The sequence below is a fragment of the Cyprinus carpio genome, chromosome A4, assembly GCF_018340385.1.
Source record: "Cyprinus carpio isolate SPL01 chromosome A4, ASM1834038v1, whole genome shotgun sequence".
In the NCBI taxonomy this organism is placed as follows: Eukaryota; Metazoa; Chordata; class Actinopteri; order Cypriniformes; family Cyprinidae; genus Cyprinus; species Cyprinus carpio.
The window spans coordinates 31,323,568-31,345,004 of record NC_056575.1 but is presented as its reverse complement, the minus strand read 5'-3'; the positions used below and the strand labels follow the sequence as shown (position 1 = coordinate 31,345,004).

At 36.9% G+C, this 21,437-nt stretch overlaps 1 protein-coding gene across 1 annotated transcript in view; it reads left to right on the top strand.

Annotated features, from left to right (window-relative positions):
* The first annotated feature begins 473 nt into the window (after window positions 1-473).
* LOC109108898 (NACHT, LRR and PYD domains-containing protein 3-like) overlaps window positions 474-21,437 on the top strand; it is a 29,999-nt gene continuing 9,035 nt past the window's right edge. Inside the window, 8 exon segments of the mRNA XM_042746799.1 lie at window positions 474-528; window positions 531-592; window positions 594-2,143; window positions 2,320-2,484; window positions 9,520-9,702; window positions 9,804-9,921; window positions 18,848-18,991; window positions 19,888-19,909. Of these exon segments, the coding sequence (XP_042602733.1) occupies window positions 474-528; window positions 531-592; window positions 594-2,143; window positions 2,320-2,484; window positions 9,520-9,702; window positions 9,804-9,921; window positions 18,848-18,991; window positions 19,888-19,909 (2,299 nt within the window).

Below are 21,437 nucleotides of genomic sequence, written 5' to 3'. Positions count from 1 at the left end.
GTTGGTTTAAGACACAAAATTAAGCCCGTCACCGTCTTCTTATTTGATGGGCTAAAGTGTGTGTAAAACCCTTCATCGTTTTTTATAGTAATATCTTGGCCTAGCATGGCCTGAAGATAAATACTCGCAGTCAATACATAAGCGACTCTGTAAAAGAACATAAACATATTCGAAATTGTCAAAATGAAAACCAAGTTGTTAGGTGAGCGTGCACATGCTGTGATTTTCAGCATTTGAATTTATCTTTTCTGTAATCAGTTACCTAATTTATGATAACATAGCTGAATGAAAAAAAATGTCAGATTGTTTTTTTTTATTTTTTTGGACACTCGTTGTTATGTAAGGAGTCCTGCAAAATTCTTGCAACTCACAACAACAAACATAAGAAGAGCAATTATATCTTTCGGTGTCAACCAAGAAATTACACAGATCTTCAAGACTGTGTACACAGATTGTTAATCACAGAGGGAGAGATGAAAGATGCTCAATCAGTGATCCATGAGATTCTGAAGATTGATGATGCTTTTAAGACCAGCGAAAACACAGGACACCAATCAAATGCAATGATATGTTTACTGAACTGAGGGGAAAACAATGAGAAAAAGATTGTGCTGACCAAGGGAGTCGCTGGCATTGGAAAAACTGTCTCTGTGCACAAGTTTATCCTGGACTGGGCAGAAGGAAACACCAATCAGGATATAGAGTGTGTGTTCCTGCTTCCATTCAGAGAGATCAACATGATTAAAGATAAAGGGGTCAGTCTTCATGAGTTTCTGCTGAAATTTTATCCTGAACTGAATGACCTAGAGAAATCAAATTTATATAAGGAATGTAAGCTAGCGTTTATATTTGATGGACTTGATGAGAGTCGACTGCCATTGAACTTTAAAAGCGAAACAATGAACACTGTTGAGGAAAGAGCATCTGTAGATGTGCTGTTTACAAGTCTGGTCAAAGGTAAGCTGCTTCCATCATCTCTTGTCTGGGTGACATCACGACCAGCAGCAGCCAATCAGATTCCTCCTCGGTATGTGGGTTTGTTCACAGAGGTGCGAGGATTTACCGACCAACAGAAGGAGCAGTACTTCAAAAAGAGAATCACAGATGAGACTCTGGCCTCCAGAATCATCTCACACATTAAGACGTCTCGTAGTCTCTATATCATGTGCCACATTCCTGTGTTCTGCTGGATCACAGCCACAGTACTTCAGAATATTCTCATCAATGCAGAGAACATCAGCACAACACTCACTGAAATGTACATTCACTTCCTGCTGATACAGATGAACATGAAGAATCAGAAGTATGATAAAAAGGAACAGAGACAACGTACAAAGCTGTTGCGTTCAAATAAAAAAATGATCCTGAAATTAGCCAAACTAGCTTTTAAACAGCTGAAGATGGAAAACATTGTGTTCTATGAGGAAGATCTGAAAGAATGTGGTATAGATGTGAGTAAAGACACTGAGTTCACAGGAATGATCGCTGAGATCTTCAAGAAGGAAGATGGACTTTATAAGACAAAGGTCTTCTGCTTTGTGCATCTGAGTGTTCAAGAGTTCCTTGCTGCAGTGCATGTGTACATCTGTTACCTGAAAAATAACAAGCGAGAGCTTCGGTTTTTCTTTGAAGATTCACAAAATACAGCCAGACAAAAGCTTCAGTTCTTCTTTAGAAATGTCACATTTCATGACTTAACAAAGAGGGCCACTGATAAAGCAATGCAGAATGAGAGAGGACATTTAGACTTGTTCCTGCGGTTTCTGATGGGCATTTCACTGGAATCCAGTCAGAACCTGCTCAAAGGCCTGATCACACACACCAAAGACACCAGTGTTAGCATCCAAAATATAAGTGCACACATTAAAGAATTACAAAAAGAGGACATCTCAGATGAAACTTCAGTCAACCTATTCTACTGCTTACTTGAGCTGAAAGATAATTCATTATATGAGGAAATCCAGAGTTATCTCAGTCCAGATGCACATCCAGGAAGAGACCTCTCATCTTCAATGTGCACACTGATGACCTCAGTTCTGCTGATGTCAGAGAAAGTGCTGGATGAGTTCAGTCCAAAGAGGTTCACATCACCTTCAAACTACACAAGACTCGTTCCAGCTGTGAGATGCTGCAGAAAAGCCCTGTGAGTAATTTCACTGACTGCTGTTCAATTAAATGTTTTGTTATACATCACTAAACAATTAAATGTCAAAATACTATTTGAAATATTTTCCTGTCTGGATTATGAAAGGTATAATAAATTTTTGCTGAAACACTGAAATTCAGAAAATAATCTGGCTAAACATTCTGTTTGGGCAGTTTTGACGGCTGTGGTCTTGATGAAACATGCTGTGAAACTGTGTCTTCTGCGCTACAATCATCAAACTCTCATCTGACAGAGCTGGACCTGAGTAGCAATCACCTGCAGGATTCAGGAGTGAAGCTACTTTCTGGTGGACTGAAGAGTTCACACTGTCGACTAAAAACACTTACGATTCAAATACACATTCACTGAATCACTATATTCAAATATGTGGATGAATAGATGTTATAATAACTCTAACTAGTAGATATTTCCCCTGTCTATATTGTAGTATGGATGTATCAGGACACAAGTAGAGCAATACCTACTCAAAAACATGATGAGGAAACAATCAGGGCTTCAAAGCATCCTGGAACAACTAGAATTTTGTAATGCTGTTTTCCAATTATGATATTGAAATAATACCTACATTTCCTTAAGTGACTTTGAACAGTTTGTTCCAATGAACTGTTTCATGTTAATTAAAAAAAAAAAAACATGTTCCCTCTCTTAAAGGAGGGGAAGTTGTTGCCTAATGGTTAGAGAGTTTGACTCCTAACCCTAAGGTTGTGGGTTCGAGTCTCAGGCCAGCAATACCACGACTGAGGTGCCCTTGAGCAAGGCACCGAACCCCCAACTGCTCCCTGGGCACCACAGCTTACATGGCTGCCCACTGCTCCAGGTGTGTGTTCATGGTGTGTGTGTGTTCACTGCTGTGTGTGTGCACTTTGGATGGGTTAAATGCAGAGCACGAATTCTGAGTATGGGTCACCATACTTGGCTGTATGTCACTTCACTTTCACTTTTTTTTCACTTTAAAGAATCTGATTAATACAATAGCTTTATTTTCACTTCATCAGTGAAATCCCCAGCACAGAGGATCATATTACTCTCGGTTCTTGCCTCATTTCAGTCGGACAGATTCAGTGTGTTGATAACTTGACAACCCCTGTGACTGACTCAATAGTGAGTTGAACTGGATCAGTTTGATTCATGAAAGATTTGCTGCAGTGTTCATCAGAAATGCTCAGATAAGTTATGAACTTAACCCTCATGAGTTCATGCTGAGGCATTTTGCAGGCCTTGTGACAGGCCCTGACGTTTGAACTTAAGTTATTTATAACTTTTTAACGCTTTATGAAAAGTATACAGTAATAACAGTTTATAGACTGTTGTTAATACATTAATAGACCATATACAAACTGTGAGTTCTTAATTCTCACTGTAATTACGAAGTTGTTAACATTAAGTTATAAACAAATAGTTAATTTATAGTTAATTAATAGTTTATTAATTGTAGTTTCTAAGTTGTTAACATATTGACAAGTTATAAACAAATAGTTTTTCTAATATATTATTACTGTAATTAACAATTTTTTTTGTTTAAATGTTAACTATACAAAGACTTACATAATGTTTTTTCATCAATAAATTAATAAATAATAACAATAAATGCATAACAAACCATAATCAAATTATTTTACAACAGTACAAAAAAAATAAATAAAAATAAATTAAAAAGTAAGTTATTAATTAACAGTAAATAAATGCTTATGTATAAAGTGAATTGATGCACATTTAATACTTAATTAGTTTCTTTGTAAACATTTTAAGAACTAAATAACTCTGCTATTTGAGCATTGAGATTAACAGTGTTGCGATCCACAACCACATGCTTTAAAGTAGCAGATATTGTCCATCCTTTTTTAAACTGCTTAACAACCTGTTTGTATCATGCCAGCACTTGTTCTGGTGTAAGAGTTGCAAAATGAGGGGGAAAAAAAGGTATTGTACACATTGAGAATGCTGTACAACACAGTACATGCACATATGGGTTTCCCCAGGGCATTAAAAAGCATTAAAAATCATTAAATGGATTTTGCGAAAATTAAGGCGTTAAATAGCATTAAAAGTCATCAAATTTATTTCTATCATGACAGAACAGCAAATCAGCATATAAGAACGATTTCTTAAGGATCATGTGACACTGAAGACTGGAGTAATGATGCTGAAAATTCAGCTTTTCATCACAGGAATAAATTACAGCTTAACACATATTAACATAGAAAACATTTATTTTAAATTTAATTAATTCTCAATATTACTATTACTGCAGCCTTAGCGAATTAGATTTGATGATACCTGCAGAAACCCTGATGATAAAATAAGCATATAAGCTCTCATTTCTTCTCCTTTTGGAAAGCATGAAATCAGAATGTCATAACAGTAAGACCAAAAAGAAATACAACTTCTGGGTGAATATATTTAGTATTTTATTTAACAATGGCTGTAAATTATGGTAAAATGTTTTCAAAATGGGCCACTGATAATTGTTAGTTAACCACTAGAGATTTCACTTATGGGAGAAGAGGGATCATATTGTCATTGGGTCTATTACATGCAGATTAATCACAATTGCAAAGTGAGAATAGTCTAAAATCTGTAATAAATTTATGTAATTTTTTTAAATGATTTTCTCAAGAATTGGTTCCTCATTAACAAAACTAATAATTTTAATATTAATAATAATTTTATTTTCTCAATAATTTGTTCCTCATTAACAAAACCTATCATGGACACAGCAACAACAAAAAGTAAATATAACTCATACATAGTGTTTTTGAAACAAAATTGTGATTGTACCTCTTTGCCATGGAGCATTCTTTGATTTCCTGTCTTTTATGCCAGACATTTTGTTTTGTTTGTTTTTTTTGCCCTTGACCTTCATCGTTTTCTTTTTCCTTTTCTTTTCTGTATCTGTGCCTGAGGTAGAATCAGATCTAGAAGTTTCAGATAAAGAGAACTATTATCAGAGAATTGTGATAGACTAATGTCATCTTTCATTTTGATAGCTGTTAAACGAGACACTGAAAATTATACATCAGGTTCAGAATATTGTATATAACATGAGGAACATCAAAATGATCAAATCACAATTCAGTCCAGTGTCACATATCCAGTAAGTGTATAAATTGAGTTTTGAATGAACACATAAAAAGAAATAAAGAGTTAAAAGATGTCTGCGTGTTTTTGGCGCCATGCTACACTGCTGTAGCAACATAGATTGCTTTGGTGACGTACGCATGAAGCTTATTAATGGAGACATATTAAAGTTTATTAGGTGGCTTTAAAGGAGAACACTTTTAAGAAGAAAGATGAAAAGTTGATTCAAGCGGGTCATGTGTCAGGTTTCCCGATAGCCAGGTTCCACGATATGTGTTTGGTAAGAAGATTCTCAAATGCATGCAATTAACCAGACACATGTCAATATTTAGCCATTCAAAAGCATCACTGTGTGATGTGCTTCATTTACAGGTAATAATCCCACTCAGACAATGGCCGAACGGTATGTTACGTGCTACAGAATTAGTAGATACATTTTCAGTTCATAACCATGTGAATTTAAAAATCTTAAACTATGGCATACTCTCCAATCGGCTTTGCTGATTTTAATAGTGTTTTGGTTATGCTGTCACATCTTACTGGAATGAGGGAGTATATGATAGCAGGAAAACAGCATATAACAGAAGGCAGAAAATAAACATAATTTTTACTTTTTAATTTATTACAAAAACAAAACAAACAAAAAGCATCACATCATTCAAAGGCTTTGCTTAAATAAATAAAGAGGGAGAAGTGAATGGTCAGAAGCTAGAACCAAATTTAACAACTGACTGTCAGCAGATATTTTAAAACCCAGTGTGAAACACTTATAAAATAATGCCAGGATAATAGTAAACCAAATGGAATGATGTATACATGTAAAACAGATTTTGCTAGATTAATTTTTTTTAATATATTCACTATTTTTGCCAAATTGTTACACCTTTTGTGTCCTTATTAATGGCAAATACTGTAAATACAGTAAAGCAAAATAAATACTTTAGGCATATATATTACTGTATCCTACTCACTGTGTGGATCACAAAGTCTTAATTAAAAAAAAGCATAACTTATGTATTATACTGTATGCATGTATTAAACAATGTTTTTGTAGTAGTAGTTTATACTGAAAAATATGATGTGGTTCAACAATGACTATTACAAAGGAATAAAACATTTTTATTTTTTTTCTTCTAACTCTAAAGGTTTTCTCAGGGCCTACGACTGTACCAGATGGACATAATTAATTTGACAACATTGCAGATTCGTGACCGAAATCTCCATGTGTTCCCTCCGTTTTTGTTTCCGTTGTTCCTATGGATCACCTCTCCTGTCTGGAATACCTCCTCCTACTGCTGGAGCAGGGGGAGAGATAGCTCGATGGCCATACCAGACTTGTTCCTTGTTATCGCTGCTCTAACCAGCTACCCAGACGACGTGCTCTGTGCATTCTATGATGCCAGTTTGAACATCTTGTGCAGAGTGCTGTCGTCCAAAGATGGTCATCAAGCTAATTTCACCGCCTTTGTGGAGTGGAAACTGGTGAGAAATGGATCTCCGTTCCCCACCTGTTCCCAGGAGAATCTCGCCAGTTCCACTCCCGACCCAGTTCCACTCCCGACCCAGTTCCCTGCCCACCATCTCCCGATGCGCAGAGCACATGCCCGAGCCCACCGCTGACGGAGAGCCATAGCCCACCAGGACCGACGAGCCATCGCCGCACCGAACAAACAGAGCTGAGGATCGCTACGGAGCCAGAGCTGCTGATGACATCAGTCAAGGTGCGAGAGCCAGCAATGGAGCCCGCCACGAGGGAGAATGCCACAGACAGAGAGAGCTGAGGATGAGCTGTCTAGTCCTGAGTGGGTTCTCGTTACCAAGTCCAATAAAGAGAGGTCTCCAGTCACCGAGTTTAGCCCAGTGAGGGCTCCTGTCCCCAAGCTTGGCCCAGAGAGGGCTCCCATTCCTAAGTTCTGGCCTGAAAGCCTGGAGGCTCACAAATTACCGCCCTCCCACCCACTCCTGCCTCCTCGTCCGCTGTCGTCTAGCTGCCCCTCTGCTCGCCCTCAGCCCACCATCTATGCAGTGCAAGCTCCGCGGGACTGCCATCCTCCAGCGTCTCCGTTGCTGAAGTTTCCCTTGACTCCGCCTTCAGCCTCTGAGCCCCGGACTCCACCATGGCTCCTAGCTCCCTCCTCTCCGCCGTGGCCTGGCAGTCCACTAGCTCCACTAGCTCCGCCAGGCTCCCTCGTCACGCAGGCTCTGCCTTGATCTGGCATCAACCATCCTGCACCTTGGGACTCCACTCCTCCGGCTTCGTCTCGTCCCTTCTTCCCTCCGGCTCTGCCAGGCTCCGTCTGGCTCCTTCATCTCCTCGGCTCACTCTGGCTCCACCGCGGCCTCCCAGATCCATGCCTTCGCGTAGGTCGCTGGTGCCATCTTCTTCGCCTAGGACCTCCGGATCCTCACCGTTGCCCTGGCTCATGGGATCTCTGTCTCCACCTCGGGTTCCTCCACCACCTGCTCCGCCACCATTGGTCGGCCCCCTGGAGTTATGGCTGTGGCCTGGGTCCTGCTGTGCTCATCCTTCTCCGGGCCCCTCCTGTCTCCTCCCTGGCTCCTCCCTCCTTCGTCACCTCCCTGGTCTCTGTCTGCCAGCCCCCTCCCGGGTCCCTGTCCTTCTCCCGAGCCTCCTTCTTAGTTCATACCCATCCCCCCCCTCTGTTGTTCTACGGTCCAAGGACGCGTCTTCTGGGAGGGGGGCAAAATGTCAGGATTATGGACCTGTTTAGCCCCGTTTCTGTGTTCCCTTATTTGGTTTTTCCTGTTCCTGTCCCCATTTAGTTATATCTGTTCCAGGTGTTCCCCATTTAGTTAATTTGTTCCTAGGTGTGTCCAATTAGTTCCCCTGTCCTTAAGTCTTAAGAACAAAGCATCGGGTCTTGAACGTCATTCTTGTGCTCTGTGTCTCTCTGTTGGATTATTAAAGACTCTCGTTTTGTGAAATCTCCACGTCTCCTCGTTCCTCGCTCCAGCGATTCGTGAAACATACTATTGGTTCTAAGGTCTGATCATCATACTGTTAACCACAGCAGGTGGTATATAGACCCAAATTCAGGTGTACACACCCAGCACCCAGAACCGGACTGAAAACTTGCTATCTGATCTCCTTACTGTAATTGAGTGGTATGAAAGGCTTGCTAGGAAATACCGTGGTGGGGCCTTTGGTAGTATAATTCATGACATTTCAAAACTGTATAAGTAAGTGTGTGTGGTACTCCAATAGTCGTGTGATGTTTCTTTTTGTCATGCCATCTATTCTATCTCATGTCAAGCCATGTTAATAAAAATAAATGTGTTATGTTTTCGGTATGACCTGTGTTGTGTCTGCTTTGATCTTTACAAAAGAAGGTTAAGCAATGGTCAAATTTTAAAGTAATGGGTTATTAATAAATGTTTTATTAGGGTTAAATAGTTCTCACTTTAGATTAAGTCTTGCAAAATGCTTAATTGTCATTAATTAATTGCTTTAATACTACTTTTATTATACATTAATTCCATTAATAAGTGTCCCTAAAATGTTTACAAAGACACTAATTAAGCATTAAATCTGCATCAATTCACAGAATTTATTTACTGTTAATTAATAACTTCTTTTTTATGAACCATTAACAAGTCGTTTAATACTGGTGTAAAATATGACTCAGGTATAGTTAACAAGTTGTTAATAAAGCATGAAAAATGCTATGTAAGTCTTTAATTAACACTTAGTTCAATTACAATAAATGTTAATTACAGTAATAATTGAAAAACTCTTGTTTATAACTTGAACTTCAATTTATAAATTATTAATTAAAATTAAAAAAACATTAATTAAATTAAAATTAACAACTTTAAAATTATTTACAAATAATTATAATAAAATTTACTTAAAATATTATCAAAGTTGCTTGAAATGTTTACAAATACATGAAGTCCATCCCCAAATCTAAACATAACCATTTAAAAAAATGAAATTACATAATGCTGACGATATGAAATATATACAAATACTCATATGAGCTAATTAAACAGCAACACTTTGTTAATTATAATGACAATGAATGATGAACTGAGTATTTGTATATAGTCTATTAATGTATTAACTAATGTTTATAAACTACTAATGAACTACAATAGTTTTAAAATTAGTTATAAGTACTTTGTTATTGTGTAATTATTATAAAGTGTTACCAATAAAGTCTGATTACACTGTATTTAACACAAACATGTACTGCAGATTATAAACTATATAAACTCATAAATTCACATTAATATAGCTGTTTGTTTTGTTCTTTACAAAGGCTATGTGGATGTAATCTCACTGCTCGGTCCTGTGAAAGTTTGTCTTCAGCTCTACAATCCTCAACTTCCCATCTTAATGTTCTGGACCTGAGTAACAATTACCTGCAGGATTCAGGAGTGAAGCTGCTTTCTGATGGACTGAAGAGTCCAAACTCTAAGCTGGAAATATTGAGGTTTAAGTTTCAAATATTTGATTAATTTTTTTTTGCAAGTTAATTATTAAAAAAAAAACACACTGTTAAAATGTATTCTTTACACTGTTCTTCTTGTTCAGATTTTCCATTTGTAATCTCACTGCTCAGTCTTGTGAGAGTTTGTCATCAGTATTACAATCATCAAAATCTGTTCTGAAAGAGCTCGACCTGAGTAACAATGACCTGCAGGATTCAGGAGTGAAGCTTATTTCTGATGGACTGAAGAGTCCAAACTGTCAGCTGCAGATTCTGAGGTAAATGGTTTTCCAGTTTAATCTGTTGTCAATGGAATTCCACAACTAAACACAAAACATTTGTCAAAACATGTTGCTTCTGCTCTCAATGGAATTCCAGAATTAGAGACAAAAACAACATTTGCAGGCTTTTTTTTTCATATTTATACAGATGTCTGTAGATGTGGATTGCTCTATGATTAAATTGAGTCAGCATCTAGAGGATAAAATCACTGTTTTTGAAGAAACTAGCTTCACTGTTTGCAGAGTGCAATTCACACACACAAAATCTCTCTCTCTCTCTCTCTCTCTCGTTAATAATTTCAAATCATTGCTATAATTCATGCATTCAAACAAAAGCTAGATCTGCACGATCTGCAAATGCTAGAAATGCAGAATGGTAGATCTCAGCTGCGCGTCAGGTGGTTTGTTGCCTACATGTCATGCATTAAAATTATTCATTGCACAGCTAACCATAGATTACATAAATAACATCAGATTTTTTTTGTTTGTTTTAAGAATAAAATTAATAAACAAAAAATAAAAAAGAATAAAAAATCACAAATTAAACAATTAAAAAAAACAACTTAGGAAGCTTAGTTCAACCTCAAGTATTACTGTTATGTTCAAAAAATAATAAATTGCTTAGTTCAACCTCAAACTTTACTGTTATGTTGGTCCATACAAAGCTTTAACAAATCACACCCTGACCCACAAACAAACAGTAAGTAGGGTCCTATGATTTCCGCAATGCTGAAAAAGGTGGATGGAATCGTGGAATCCAGTCATAAAAATGGAATTTACTGTATAATGCGGAATGTAACAGAATTATGATATGGACTAGTGTCTGTGAATATTAAACAACAAAAATATGGACTAGTGTCTGTGAATATTAACACTTAAAGACCTAGAACATTTTTGGGGCACCTGACACACCTGCACTTTTCTTTGTTTTTCAGACCTGTTCTAGCAGTCAGCATCAAGTGTCATATATCATTATAAACAGGAGAACTTGAAATTTAAGTCTTAACTAATTTAAAGTCCCAACTGTCCTTTTGTTTTCTCTAAGAATGAATGAAATTACAGAATTAATAAATTCCAGTGCTTTATCAGATATGTACCGCTGTTTCATCCTTGTTTTTGGTTTGTTTTATGTCAAAGTACTCTGTCGTGTGTTTTTCTGTGCTTTTTCAGAGAGTTCTCTCATGCATATGGGTTATTTTGTGTTTGTTTTCATGCACGCACGACAGACTTTACATTCATTTTGAGTTCTTTCAAATTTCGAAAGAAATACGTTAACAACTGGTTCAAATGACCAAAACCTATGTTTAGTGGTTGAATATGGGACAGTTTGAACCAATCTGGGCACGGGTATGGGACTAAATGTCAACAATCCTTCCTGTTTGGCTCAGAGGAACGAAATGCATTGGTTTCTTCTGACCAATCAATGTTGTCAAAATGTGATGACGTAATCACATACACTACGGAGCCTCTGAATATAGAAACACTTTACATCAAACACTAACAAAACGGGGAGAATCTCCACTTTACGGCACTTTTTAAAGCATTCAGATAGAATTATCGGTTCAAAACTAATTAAACATTTAAGTACAACAGTTATTTTTAGCCACGGGCGGCTGTCTCAGTATTTTTGTGGTTTAACCCTCAAAGACCATTTAAATATGAATCCTGCATGTTCTGTCTCTGTGTGAATGTTTAATGAAGCGCGCATGATGTTTGATGTGTTTTCAGCCTCTGCTGCCTCAATATATGACAAAACAAACACAAAAACAATATATCTACTAGAAAAATGTAGATACACAACACAGTATTTCTGAAAAACAAAAACAAAACTATCGTTGTATCATATTCAAAATTTTTTATACATTTTTTTTTTTACCAGGAAAATGTAGATACACAACACAGTATTTCTGAAAATTAATTAATTAAATAATAATATATTTTTTAATAAAATCAGTTAATTAGTGATGATTTTGATTATTAAAATTTAATAAAACCATTAACCCTCTGAGGTCTAAGGGGCTTACATCACACAAACATATACATAAACATCTGAGAGTAAAAATGAAAAAACAATTTGAAGAGACAAAATTTAAGGCTAAAGTCTGAAAACACTGTATTCAGTACAAACTGGGCTACAATAATATGCAAATAGCATGTATGTACATGATTGTGTTTGTGTATGCGTAACATTTATGCGTGTTTAGAGAAAAACTAAAATTTTGAAGTCACTGAACTAAGGTCATAAAACACATACAGAACATTTGTTCACAAGACTGTCAAACCTGGACCTTGTAGCCACAAATTTTTGCTTCAAAATGATGTGAAAATCATTGTTTACTCGCTCACAGAAAACAATAGATTGATTTAAATGTTCTAAGACACTTTTTGTTTGTAAAGGGCATATGCAAGTATGCGTGATTGACCATGCATATTAGTGTGATTCACACCTGAGGAGACAAAGGTCTGCATAATGAACTGCATAATGAGCATTTCAGTCAGGTGTGTGACTGAGAGGGAAGAGTTACAATAAAGAATGTGAGGACAAAATAAATGTATCTATTTTTATGTTTGTAGTTTATTTAGAATATATTTAATTATCCCACAAAATACCTTGAGATTCACTTGCGAGTGCAGTTAAACAGTTTATTAGGAACAATCAAAGCTGACTTTCAAAGCTGAATTTTTAGCATTAAAAAACAAACAAACAAAAAACATCCTGGCATCGTGAAACATTTAGATGATGTGAATGAAACTTCATAATGTTTCACTTGATTATTCATTTAATCAGGAATTATAGTTTGGAAAAAGTCTAACTAGTAAAATGTATACACGTTATGTGAAAACCTATACAAGTAGATTAAAAAAAAGACTTACTCATGTTTATGATCTCTGCTGGATCAAGCTCCTTCATTCTTTTTTCTGAGGTAATCCAAAACTCAAATCTTGAGGTAATCCTCGGCGCCTTTTCTTGGGGTGAATTATGTCTTATTCCTCTCAGCGTGAAGTGAACAGTAAAATAAATGCTTTGTTAGCTGTGTGGGCATTTACATGCCGCTAGCTTCATATTGTCTATTGTAATATCAATAGCACGCTCATCGCGTGGGCGTGGTCTCATTAGATATAATGAAGGGAGACATGAAAGACAGGACATCGCATTGTTTTCATATGGATTACTTTATCACAGAATATTTGTTTTTCGGTAAGACTTGCTTAATTTGAAAGTAGACGTCAAGCTTTCTATAGATGACTTCCGATTCCGGTTTGCATGGAGAGAGCTGCTTTTGTCTAAGCTCTGCAAATCCTCCAATAATTTAACAATAAATGAATCTGTAATTAGACAGTTAACCCTTAAATGTGTTCAATATTGAGTCAGGAGTCAACTAAAACCCACAGCAATGCCAAAACATCTGAAAAAAAAACGACAAACAAAATGAAGAGACCAACGACCAGATCAAGACCGCGGGAAATGATACGGGGGAGCCGAGGCTAATTGGTGTTGCTGGGAATGCAGCCCCTCCTAGTAACCAAGACATCATGGATGCGATAACAGCTTTAAATGCTTCCTTTAACCAAAAATTCGACACGTTCACACAAACGGTTACTGAGCTACGAGTTACACTGACAGACATCGCAGAAAGAGTCACGACAATTGAAGAGGCTACTACAAATCAGGAAACTTGTCTGACTAACGTGAAAAAGCAGTGTGTGGAGCTAATGGAAGAGTGTAAGAAACTCAGAGATAAATGTAACGATCTTGAGTCTCGCTCCAGACGTAATAATATCCGGCTGGTAGGTGTTGCAGAGAAGGAAGAAAACGGCAGACCCACCGAATTTATTGCGGAGTTACTTCCAAAACTGCTGGGAGCGGAAAACTTCACCAAACCTATCGTGATCGACCGGGCCCACAGGGCGCTGCATAGACCGAGAGACGATCGTCCAAGAGCGTTTGTCATCAGGATACATCATTACCAAACGAAGGAGTTAAAAATGAAGCTGGCCAGAGAGAAACCTCTGGAGTATATAGGAAAAAGGGTGCACATTTTCCCAGATCTGACGGCGGATGTGTTGAAGCAGAGATATCGCTTTAGCGAAATAAAGAAGAAATGCAAGAATCTTGGCATCAAGTACGGCTTTCGGTTCCCATTTACATTTATCGTCACCGCAAAGGAAGGCGAGACCAAAACTTTTGACACACCAGAGAATGCTGAAGCCTACTTGAGGAGAGTCGTTGACAGCTGGCCTGTGGACTAAGGCCCCGTCCACACGGAGACACGTTTCTGTGAATACGCACAAATTTTTTTATCGGATGGGCGTTTTGTCCACACGGATCCAGCATTTTCGGAAGGTGAAACCGCTATTTTTTGAAACCGGGTCCCAGAGTGGATAAATCTGAAAATGCTGTCTTTGCGTTTTCGTGTAGACAGCGAATCCGTGTATTTTCTGAAACGATGATGTCATGAGCCCAAGTTTCACCCCTAGTCAAACACTGCTACGTCACGAAACAGCAACAAAAACATGAACAAACACTGAATGATTGTCTTTTTATTATCTAACATTCACACAGATTAATAAATGTAATGTTCCATGTTCATTTGTATACCACGCGCAAGGTTTATGCGCATAGTCCATGTCTTCTTCTCCATTTTTAGTGTATCTCTGTGGCAGAATTATAGCGCCACATGCTGGTCTGGCATGTTTACTACATAGTTTTGTGTTGGTTTTGTGGTTTCGTGTGGACGCAGATATTTCTTGAGACGAGGGGAAAAAAAAGATCGGATAGGGAAAGCTCTGGCTTCGTGTGGACATATAAGTGGAGTGAACTTGACATTTTACGGCAGACTTAAACTAACTGAAAGAAATTATTTAGGGGTCAAAATAACAATGGACAATTAAGAGGCTTATTTCTTTCTTCTATTACAATGGATGGATTTTTTTTTCTTTTTTTTCTTTATATATTGGTTGGTTCTGTTTGTTGTTCTTGGGTAGAGGGTCGGGGTAAGGGTGGATGTAGTTCAAGTTCAGTTGACTGGATTGGTGAATTTAAATTCGTCGGAAGTCAGAAAATACTCTTTTCTTTTTTTTTACAAGTACTAAGATATGAATAGAAAAGGTCAAGCACACGGAGAAGGCATAAGGCTTCTGAGTTGGAATGTAAGAGGCATGAATCATCCAGTGAAAAGACGTAAAGTGTTTATGCATCTTAATAAATTGAAAGCTGAAATCATATTTCTACAAGAAACTCACATAAAACAAACAGCAAAGGCGCTTCTTAATCCAGGGTGGGCAGCTCAAATATACCAGTCGAATTTTTCAACTAAATCAAGGGGAGTCGCGATTATTGTGAGGAAACGGGTACCATTCATACATAAACAGACAATTGTCGATAATAATGGTAGATATCTAGTTGTTTGTGGAGAGATAAATTTAGTTCCTATTACATTGATTAACTTGTATGGTCCTAATTATGATGACCCGTCCTTTTTTGAAAGGGTTTTAGACAAAATACCTGACGATACTTTGTCTAATGTGATCATAGGGGGAGATTTTAATTGTATTATGGACCCAGTTAAAGACGCACAGTCTAGTCGCAGCACAAAAAGTAAATCTGCAGCAACTTTACATAGCTATTTGAAAAATCTTAACATGGTAGACATATGGCGATGTTTAAACCCATCAGCTCGAGAATATTCTTTTTATTCATCAGTGCATAAATCCTATTCCAGTATTGATTTCTTTATTATAGATTCCAATCTGTTAAAAATGGTCAGATCCACTCAATACCATAACAGATTAATATCAGACCATGCCCCTTTAACATTGGATCTAAATTTGAAGTCAGAAAAAGGGACCTATAATTGGAGATTTGACAATTCCTTACTGAATGATAATAAATTCTGTGATTACATAATAGAAAAAATTGGGTACTTTCTGTCTAAAAATGATATTGGCAATGTGACAGACTCAGTACTATGGGACTCAATGAAAGCAGTTGTTAGCAGTTGTTGTCATTTCAAATAAGGAAAAACAAAGAAGATAAAAAGAGATTAAATGAGATCGACACATTAGTTACTGAATTAGAGGAATGTTATAAACTTAATTATTGTTCAAATACTTTAAAAAGAATTGTAGCATTAAGAAGTGAATATAACTCTATACTTGCTAAAAAATCACTAAGCAGCTTAATCAGATTAAACAACATCATTTCGAACTAGGTGAAAAACCTCATAAACAATTAGCTTGACAGCTTAAACATGCCCAAGCATCAAGAACCATTCATAAAATTCAGACGGAGAAATATTAACCGATCCCAAGCGGATAAATGAATGCTTTGCAGACTTTTATAAAAAGGTATACACATCCAAAGGAAATATAGATATTAATGAAATTAATCAATTCTTATCTAAAATTAATCTTCCCCGATTGAGTAAAGAAGCTGTTGAAATGTTAGAGGAGGATTTTACTTTAAACGAAATCAGCGAAGTGGTTAATAATTTTCCTAATAATAAATGTGCAGGCCCAGACGGGTTTAGTGCAGAATATTATAAAAAGTTTTGGAAGATACTTGCCCCTGTGTTTCGCCGTATGATCAATCACTCATTCTCCCAGTTGAGTCTCCCCCCACTCTGTACAAGGCTAATATAGTTTTAATACCGAAACCTGGACGAGATAAATTGAAGATGTCCTCATATCGCCCAGTCTCTCTTATTCCAATAGAGGCAAAAATTATAAGTAAGATATTGGCTAATAGATTGAAACAATATATATGCTCAATCATAAATCAGGATCAGACTGGATTTATGCCAAATCGGCACTTACAGTCAAATCTGAGACGCCTTTATAATATAATATATACAAAACAGGTGACAAAAGCATGTGTGATCTCTTTAGATTGTTCTATTAATGCTAGACATGGTGTGATCCAATTTAAAATTATCCACAGACTTCATTATTCAAGGACCAAACTACATAGGATTTACCCAAATATATCCTCTACATGTAACAATGAAAATCGCAGAAGGTACGTTGTCTCATGCTTTCTGGTCATGTCATAAAATTTGGCCTTTCTGGCAGCATATATTTGAATTCCTCTCAGAAGCATATAAAATTGACTTGAATGAGCATAGATGTATGTGTGTTGTTACAAATAGGAATGCATATGGTATGAGTATGCAAGTACGCATTGACACAAAGGTGTATAAGTATAAATGTGTTTGCATGGGTATATGGGGTGTGTAAATGTATGTAATGCACATATATGTATAATTATGAAGGTATATACAGTTTCTTTAAATATAAGAATATATACAGGTATGATATATATGGTATATATTAGTTTTATACATTATCAAAGTAATTTTATATATTCATTTTTGTTTTTTATTTTTTCTCTTATGTTTATATATTCATGTATTTACAAAGTCATGTAGTTTTTTTTTTTTTTGGAGTACAATCTGTATGACTTGTATTTATAACATCTACGTATGAGGGCAGGGGTGAGGTTTTGTTTCTGACACTTATAATTGAACATATTGTGATTATTCATGTTTTCCTGTTTATGTAAAGCTAAATAAATAAAAAATAAAAAAAAGCTTTCTATAGATATATCTCTCATGTCTCTTTGTTGAGTATATGCTGAGTTACAGTTCATTTTAATGACGCGTTTCTAAATAAAGATCACCGCAGACCAAGGCTGCAGACAGTGCACCCTGTTTGTTTTCTTTATTTTGTAAATGCACAAAGTTTTGTTGTTATTATGTGTGTATACAAATAAAAGTAGACCCTTTACAGATTTGATTGATGTATTGCTCTTATCTGTATGATCAAAACTGAAAGTGTAATTTAAGTTCTTTTCTGTGTTATCAGGAGAAGATGCCACAAAACGCATATTAACGCGTATAAACGAGGGTTAAAATGGAATCCAGAAAATTAATGGAAAACACAGAATTTGGTAAAATTAAAACTGAATCTGAGAAAAAATGAAACATTTCATAGGGCCTTAAAAATTAAATTTTTGTTAAACTTTTAATAAATTGCTGTTAAATTGTGTTTCATGATTTAAATTTATTAATATTTATTAATTTAAACGCAATAATGGAGTGCCCAGACAAATTAATTGAAAGGGAAAACAGGTACTGGACCCTAAGGTTCGCTTTGTCTCTTTAGAGAATACCTTAGGGTGTATTTTAGGTTTGAAGTTTTAAAATGCACCAGGATAAAATCCACTTTGAGTTAATACTAGATGGTCTAAAAAACAAACCAAGTAAAATACTCACCCTAGTCTTCTGAGAATGGCGCCACTCTCTCACAAATGGAATTCAAGCACAGCAACACAGACCAAACCATTATCCAGAAATGCAAAAATTAATATTAGAAATATTAAAAGGTTATGGCCAGCTTCCAGGCAGAAGGGATGCTTGAGGTCCAGCCTGACCCAGTCAAATGCCTCAAAGCTAATGACTGAGGTTTACGAGTCCAGATGTCCCCACATGAGCACATTAGTATGAATACAGCCTGCAGTGAATAGTAGCTGGCTCGGCGCTCCCACCTCCCTGTGCCATGATGTCCTAGGGGCCATCTTTGAAATAGAAAACGTCAGATTTTCAGCAATACAGTTTAATTAACTGTAGAGGATCTATACAAGTCTGTTCCCCTGGTCTCTGTGGAATATTTCAACATTTGAACTGTCTGATGCAATCAGAAATGAGAAACCAGCTATGCAGCCAGCTACTTTCTGGTTGAAGAATCAGTTTGAATACAATAAAAAGCTGGATAGCACATATGTGGATGAAATAAGCAAAAACAAACAAATTAAAACCAATGTGATGTGGACTGTTGCTGTATGTTTTGTAGGCTGGGTCTCATTGCAGGCAGGACAGAGGAAGGCTGCTGTTGGCGTGTCTCAGCTCCTGACTCCACACCCCCCATGCTTGAGAGAGCTGGATCTGAGCCAGAATCCACCCCCTGAGATTCAGGACAAGTTTGATCTTACGAACTACTGGAGGATCCAAACTGCTCACTGAACAAATTCAAGTGCATAGTCAAGCAGGAAGAGGTTTAGGTTTCCGCTCTTTAAACTTTCAGTGTCTCTGCAAATCTTATATGAGTCTAGGAGTTTTTAGAGGATGCAACAATATTTAGAATTGAAAGAGCAATGATCACCTACTAGCAATGTAAGGATGATTTTATTAATACATTACAATGGGGACATTACAATTTAAATATACTAGAACGAGTACATTATTATTTACGGGCTTAAAAACAAGATGCAAACAATCAGAATATTGAACCTGGTCAAGAGTGCTCAATGTTGAAACGTGAAACCTATACCATTACTGATATTATACAGTTCTGTAGGCTCTTCATAATGCAGAGGTTGACTGCCTGCTCTACCTACAGTCAGCACTGGTCCTACAGTATGCAGTGTTAATAAACAGCTGTTTTACTGAATTATTCTGAGGTGAAATTCAGTGCAGTCCTGTATTGGGATACGTATCTTATCATGACTTTACTGGTGATACAACCACAACCACCACCATTAACATTAACAGCAAATCCTCCACAGCAACACCCTAGCAACAACCATGTTTTGTACCTTGGCAACCATATAGCAACCAACCAGAACATGTTATCAACTGCACAGCAACCACCCAAGTGTCCTGGCAACTACATAGCAACTCCCAAGCAATCACCCTGAGTACCCTAGCAACTGCATAGCAACACCCTAGAAACCACCCAGAACACGTTATCAACCGCAAAGCAACCACATCACGTACTTTAGCAACCACATAGCAACTCCCTAGCAACCACCCTGAGTACCTTGTATAGTAACTGCATAGGAACAGCAATTTGTTTACTGACTGAATGTGACTGTTTTTTTTCTAGTGTGGATCATGAAGGAGAATCCAGGATTACAGCAGGACTACAGAAATGTATGTATAAACACACACACACACACACACACTTGTTTTTATGCATTGTGGGGGTCACCTGTCAGAATTACTACATACTGGGGACCGCCCTTTCCTATGATCCTACAGACCTAAAAAAAATTATGTGACAAAAACTAAAAAGCAGTGTTAATTTTGGCAGGCATTTTTGATTTAGTCTTAGTCTTTATCTTGAGACAAAAATGCTTAATAGTCTGTATATGAGAACTGAGGAAGTGGAGCGTGCATGTGTGAGAGTACACTTACTGTAGCACGATTCCCACCTATCCCGCCTTCATACTAACTTTAAGTTAATCGACAACCAATTGTGGACTCAAAAAATCGGATGTTCATTACTTTATCGCTACCCCCTTCGGGTGCAGTTGAGAGGCCATTGCTTCCAGATCACTAGTTGGCGTTTTTGATAGCTTCTGGTCCATCCCACTCTGCCAGTGCCGCTACACTGACTAGATAATACAAGCCTAACTTATCTGATCGCAGAATCCAATAACAGGGACGCTACATTTTGAAGGACAATAGCCTATAGGATGCGTTTTTGAATGACGGTGAGTCCTCTCAAAATAACATTATAGTCCAGTCTGCCTAGTTAACTTAGACCCGCATAAACTTAGCCAATTTCTCATCAGATATTATTTTTAGCTCGCCAACGCCTCATCTAGTCACAGAAAAATGTTCGTTAATCTAATATTTTTCATTTCACAATCTTAAAATTAACACTGCTAAAAAGCCTGTTAGCCTTACTTCAGATTACAAATATTTCACTACAAAATTTATAAACCTGACACAGTGGTTACTTGGGTATTGTGTATATCTGGGGTCTGCCAAACACACTACCAGTTTATAGTCATTGTGGGGATCGAACTCACACCCATTTGATACTTTTTGTAAAATTATTACAAAGTAGTTAACCCTCTGAAGTCGATTAACATGTATACGCGTTTTGAGGTATTTTCTCCTGATAACCCCGAAAAGAACTTAAATTACACTTTCAGTTTTGATCGTACAGATAAGAGCAATACATCAATCGAATCTGTAAAGGGTCTACTTTTTTTGTATACAGACATAATAACAACAAAACTTTGTGCACTTATAAAATAAAGATAACAAACAAGGAGTGCTGTCTGCAGCCTTTTTCTGCCTGGAGAAGTTTTGTCATGCCCTTTATTAACCCTCTGGAGTCTAAGGGTATTTTTGGGGCCTGGAGAAGTTTTGTCATGCCCTGACATTTGTGGTTTTTTCAGTTTCTTATAAATATCTAAATGTCTAAAGTCTAATCTCACTGTAATCAGCACAAACTGGGCTATAATAATATGTGAGCAGGATGTATGTACATGATTGTGTTTTTGAGAAAAAAAATGTTATGCGTGGTTAGTGAAAAATGTCTCAGGTTATGCATGTAACCATGGTTCCCTGAGAATAGGGAACGAGACGCTGCGTCCTCTAGAGGGCGCTATGGGAACGCTGTCAGCGTTGCCGGTGTCTGAAGCATGAATGAAAAAAATTTACATAA